Source organism: Rhinoderma darwinii, chromosome 9, assembly GCF_050947455.1.
Source record: "Rhinoderma darwinii isolate aRhiDar2 chromosome 9, aRhiDar2.hap1, whole genome shotgun sequence".
In the NCBI taxonomy this organism is placed as follows: domain Eukaryota; kingdom Metazoa; phylum Chordata; class Amphibia; order Anura; family Rhinodermatidae; genus Rhinoderma; species Rhinoderma darwinii.
The window spans coordinates 79,753,458-79,759,457 of NC_134695.1; the positions used below are offsets into that span (position 1 = coordinate 79,753,458).

Genomic DNA, 6,000 nt, shown 5'->3' on the forward strand with positions numbered 1-6,000 from the left:
AGGGGACTGTTCACACGGACTCCTGTATTTCTAGGGGACTGTTCACACGGACTCCTGTATTTCTAGGGGACTGTTCACACGGACTCCTGTATTTCTAGGGGACTGTTCACACGGACTCCTGTATTTCTAGGGGACTGTTCACACGGACTCCTGTATTTCTAGGGGACTGTTCACACGGACTCCTGTATTTCTAGGGGACTGTTCACACGGACTCCTGTATTTCTAGGGGACTGTTCACACGGACTCCTGTATTTCTAGGGGACTGTTCACATGGACTCCTGTATTTCTAGGGGACTGTTCACACGGACTCCTGTATTTCTAGGGGACTGTTCACACGGACTCCTGTATTTCTAGGGGACTGTTCACACGGACTCCTGTATTTCTAGGGGACTGTTCACACGGACTCCTGTATTTCTAGGGGACTGTTCACACGGACTCCTGTATTTCTAGGGGACTGTTCACACGGACTCCTGTATTTCTAGGGGACTGTTCACACGGACTCCTGTATTTCTAGGGGACTGTTCACACGGACTCCTGTATTTCTAGGGGACTGTTCACACGGACTCCTGTATTTCTAGGGGACTGTTCACACGGACTCCTGTATTTCTAGGGGACTGTTCACACGGACTCCTGTATTTCTAGGGGACTGTTCACACGGACTCCTGTATTTCTAGGGGACTGTTCACACGGACTCCTGTATATCTAGGGGACTGTTCACACGGACTCCTGTATTTCTAGGGGACTGTTCACGCTGACTCCTGTATATCTAGGGGACTGTTCACGCGGACTCCTGTATATCTAGGGGACTGTTCACGCGGACTCCTGTATATCTAGGGGACTGTTCACGCGGACTCCTGTATATCTAGTGGACTGTTCACGCGGACTCCTGTATATCTAGGGGACTGTTCACGCGGACTCCTGTATTTCTAGGGGACTGTTCACGCGGACTCCTGTATTTCTAGGGGACTGTTCACACGGACTCCTGTATTTCTAGGGGACTGTTCACACGGACTCCTGTATTTCTAGGGGACTGTTCACACGGACTCCTGTATTTCTAGGGGACTGTTCACACGGACTCCTGTATTTCTAGGGGACTGTTCACACGGACTCCTGTATTTCTAGGGGACTGTTCACACGGACTCCTGTATTTCTAGGGGACTGTTCACACGGACTCCTGTATTTCTAGGGGACTGTTCACACGGACTCCTGTATTTCTAGGGGACTGTTCACACGGACTCCTGTATTTCTAGGGGACTGTTCACACGGACTCCTGTATTTCTAGGGGACTGTTCACACGGACTCCTGTATTTCTAGGGGACTGTTCACACGGACTCCTGTATTTCTAGGGGACTGTTCACACGGACTCCTGTATTTCTAGGGGACTGTTCACACGGACTCCTGTATTTCTAGGGGACTGTTCACACGGACTCCTGTATTTCTAGGGGACTGTTCACACGGACTCCTGTATTTCTAGGGGACTGTTCACACGGACTCCTGTATTTCTAGGGGACTGTTCACACGGACTCCTGTATTTCTAGGGGACTGTTCACACGGACTCCTGTATTTCTAGGGGACTGTTCACACGGACTCCTGTATTTCTAGGGGACTGTTCACACGGACTCCTGTATTTCTAGGGGACTGTTCACACGGACTCCTGTATTTCTAGGGGACTGTTCACACGGACTCCTGTATTTCTAGGGGACTGTTCACACGGACTCCTGTATTTCTAGGGGACTGTTCACACGGACTCCTGTATTTCTAGGGGACTGTTCACACGGACTCCTGTATTTCTAGGGGACTGTTCACACTGACTCCTGTATTTCTAGGGGACTGTTCACACGGACTCCTGTATTTCTAGGGGACTGTTCACACGGACTCCTGTATTTCTAGGGGACTGTTCACGCGGACTCCTGTATATCTAGGGGACTGTTCACGCGGACTCCTGTATATCTAGTGGACTGTTCACGCGGACTCCTGTATTTCTAGGGGACTGTTCACACTGACTCCTGTATATCTAGGGGACTGTTCACGCGGACTCCTGTATATCTAGGGGACTGTTCACGCGGACTCCTGTATATCTAGGGGACTGTTCACGCGGACTCCTGTATATCTAGGGGACTGTTCACGCGGACTCCTGTATATCTAGTGGACTGTTCACGCGGACTCCTGTATATCTAGTGGACTGTTCACGCGGACTCCTGTATATCTAGGGGACTGTTCACGCGGACTCCTGTATATCTAGTGGACTGTTCACGCGGACTCCTGTATTTCTAGGGGACTGTTCACGCGGACTCCTGTATTTCTAGGGGACTGTTCACGCGGACTCCTGTATTTCTAGGGGACTGTTCACGCGGACTCCTGTATTTCTAGGGGACTGTTCACACGGACTCCTGTATTTCTAGGGGACTGTTCACACGGACTCCTGTATTTCTAGGGGACTGTTCACACGGACTCCTGTATTTCTAGGGGACTGTTCACACGGACTCCTGTATTTCTAGGGGACTGTTCACGCGGACTCCTGTATATCTAGGGGACTGTTCACGCGGACTCCTGTATATCTAGGGGACTGTTCACGCGGACTCCTGTATATCTAGGGGACTGTTCACGCGGACTCCTGTATATCTAGTGGACTGTTCACGCTGACTCCTGTATATCTAGGGGACTGTTCACGCGGACTCCTGTATATCTAGGGGACTGTTCACGCGGACTCCTGTATATCTAGGGGACTGTTCACGCGGACTCCTGTATTTCTAGGGGACTGTTCACGCGGACTCCTGTATATGTAGGGGACTGTTCACGCGGACTCCTGTATATCTAGGGGACTGTTCACGCGGACTCCTGTATATCTAGGGGACTGTTCACGCGGACTCCTGTATATCTAGTGGACTGTTCACGCGGACTCCTGTATATCTAGTGGACTGTTCACGCGGACTCCTGTATATCTAGGGGACTGTTCACGCGGACTCCTGTATATCTAGGGGACTGTTCACGCGGACTCCTGTATATCTAGGGGACTGTTCACGCGGACTCCTGTATTTCTAGGGGACTGTTCACGCGGACTCCTGTATATGTAGGGGACTGTTCACGCGGACTCCTGTATATGTAGGGGACTGTTCACGCGGACTCCTGTATATGTAGGGGACTGTTCACGCGGACTCCTGTATTTCTAGGGGACTGTTCACGCGGACTCCTGTATTTCTAGGGGACTGTTCACAGGGACTCCTGTATATCTAGGGGACTGTTCACACGGACTCCTGTATTTCTAGGGGACTGTTCACGCGGACTCCTGTATTTCTAGGGGACTGTTCACGCGGACTCCTGTATTTCTAGGGGACTGTTCACGCGGACTCCTGTATATGTAGGGGACTGTTCACGCGGACTCCTGTATTTCTAGGGGACTGTTCACGCGGACTCCTGTATATCTAGTGGACTGTTCACGCGGACTCCTGTATATCTAGGGGACTGTTCACGCGGACTCCTGTATATCTAGTGGACTGTTCACGCGGACTCCTGTATTTCTAGGGGACTGTTCACACGGACTCCTGTATTTCTAGGGGACTGTTCACACGGACTCCTGTATTTCTAGGGGACTGTTCACACGGACTCCTGTATATGTAGGGGACTGTTCACACGGACTCCTGTATTTCTAGGGGACTGTTCACACGGCCGCCGTTTTAACGTGTGAAGGGTCCGTTGAATAGATGACCACGTCCTATTTTCTTCTGTTTTCACAGATCCGTGAGAACGGGACCCGCGCGGGTGCAGCCCGGTCGTGTGAATCGCGCCTTCGCCGTCCCCGTTTTGTTAGACGCTTATGGTCCAGGAATTTCTAAAACCCGAGATATTTGGCGGACGACGTACAACCATTTTTTGGGCCAGAATTTAGCTGTTTTTGCTTCGTAAATCTGCCCCGATGTTTTACATCCAGCGCAGTCTGTGCCGGCCTTGTCCTTCTAACAACTATACACATCAGCTGCACAAATCTCCTCTTCTGATTGTTTGTTACAATGTATCAGTCTGGAGTCCAGGCTGTTAAGTTCCTAGACGATTGTGTAGACTGGATACAACGGTAACGAACCCTCAGCTGTGAGAAGTATTTGGTCAGGATTGGTTTTCATCCTCTGGAGGCACATGACAATGTTTTCATTCACTCACAGCAAGCAAAGATCTTGAAGAATTAGGATTTGAATGTGTCCGTTTCCATTTCTTTCACTCTAGATTAGTGACGCTACTCTATATACTATATTATATTACTGCCCAGGTTACAGGGATCTCTTATTGGCTCTTTTGTATGGGAGGGGCAGCCGCCTCCCCCCTGACTCTGCACTGGACGGTCCATAAGATCCTGCTGACAGCCTATAGTCTGCATGGGAAGGTGGGGAGATGTGGAAACCATCAGCAGGCAGGTCATGGTGCATTGTTTGCCGGTGAGAAGTGAGGCGGTCTTCATTCCTTCCAGTGAGTGTACATATAATGTGGCGCTGCAGCGTCTGGAGCCGGGAGACGCCTTCATCAGGATTTGCTGCGGGTTGTGAAGTCATCGCGTGCGACACTTTGTAATTGTTTCCTTGTTCCTGCAGCTCAAGAACAAGACGACGTGTTAATCGTGGACTCTGAAGAGGAAAGTGCGTCCGGCAGCTCCGACGTCAACATGGAGACGGCGACGCTGAAGAGGAAGCTGCCGGAAGAGGAGGGCGCGAGCAACAAAAGGAAGCGCCTGGAGCCGCCAGCGGAGCAAGACGATGACATCATCGCCCTGGACTGAGGCGCCAGCGGAGCAAGACGATGACATCATCGCCCTGGACTGAGGCGCCAGCGGAGCAAGACGATGACATCATCGCCTTGGACTGAGGCGCCAGCGGAGCAAGACGATGACATCATCGCCCTGGACTGAGGCGCCGGCGACGACTGAAAACTGTTTGTTTTTTATTTTGTTTTTTTAAATTCTTGTGATTTTTTTGTTTGGATTTTTTTAGGGTGTGTGAAATCTCCGCAGCTAGAACCCCCCCATACTGTCTCCACCCCGCCCCCACATCTAGGAAGCCGTGTTTATATGGTCTCATACGTGTATTCTGGGCGGTTCTGTGGGGTAAATGTGGTGAAGCCCCTCTCTCTGGTCATGGATTCTCTATTTATGTCCCTCTGGTCACGTCTCTGGTTGTGGACGGTTCTAGAGCGCCGCGTTTCTCACACTCTAATGTTTAGTTGGTGACTGTTTTCTACCAAGTGCCACAACAGACGTCCACTCCATCCTGCAGGTGGCGCTAGCGTGCAGTGATGGTGGCAGCGACGGTGGGCAGCGCGTTACTGTACAGCAGCCTTTGGCTGGCGCTGCCGGGTACTGTCATTTCTATACTCCACCTGTGTGCATTGTTACAGGTTATTTATATTTGATGTTTTGTAAAACTTCAGCTTCCTCCTCGAACCCCTGAAAGGACCAAATAAACGCCATCTTGTAATTGTGTGTAGTGTCTCCAACCGCCGCATATAATACCCAACACGCGCTCCCTCATCTCATCTGCACCTTCTCCTTATTTATAAGAGGAACCTGGCCTTGTAATACCAGTATACAGCTCAGCAGAATAGTGAGTGCAGCTCTGGAGTATAATACAGGATATAACTCAGGATCAGTACAGGATAAGTAATGTATGTACACAGTGACTCCACCAGCAGAATAGTGAGTGCAGCTCTGGAGTATAATACAGGATGTAACTCAGGATCAGTACAGGATAAGTAATGTAATGTATGTACACAGTGACTCCACCAGCAAAATAGTGAGTGCAGCTCTGGAGTATAATACAGGATATAACTCAGGATCAGTACAGGATGAGTAATGTAATGTATGTACACAGTGACTCCACCAGCAGAATAGTGAGTGCAGCTCTGGAGTATAATACAGGATATAACTCAGGATCAGTAATGTAATGTATGTACACAGTGACTCCACCAGCAGAATAGTGAGTGCAGCTCTGGAGTATAATACAGGATATAACTCCGGAT

At 50.1% G+C, this 6,000-nt stretch overlaps 1 protein-coding gene across 3 annotated transcripts in view; it reads left to right on the forward strand.

The window, feature by feature from the left end:
• UBA2 (ubiquitin like modifier activating enzyme 2) overlaps positions 1–5,459 on the forward strand; it is a 110,399-nt gene extending 104,940 nt beyond the window's left edge. For all 3 annotated transcript variants that reach the window (XM_075838274.1, XM_075838273.1, XM_075838272.1), the window contains one exon: positions 4,581–5,459. In XM_075838274.1, the coding sequence (XP_075694389.1) occupies positions 4,581–4,765 (185 nt within the window). In that variant the 3' untranslated portion in view covers positions 4,766–5,459. The remainder of the gene's footprint in view (positions 1–4,580) is intronic.
• The last annotated feature ends 541 nt before the right edge of the window (positions 5,460–6,000 follow it).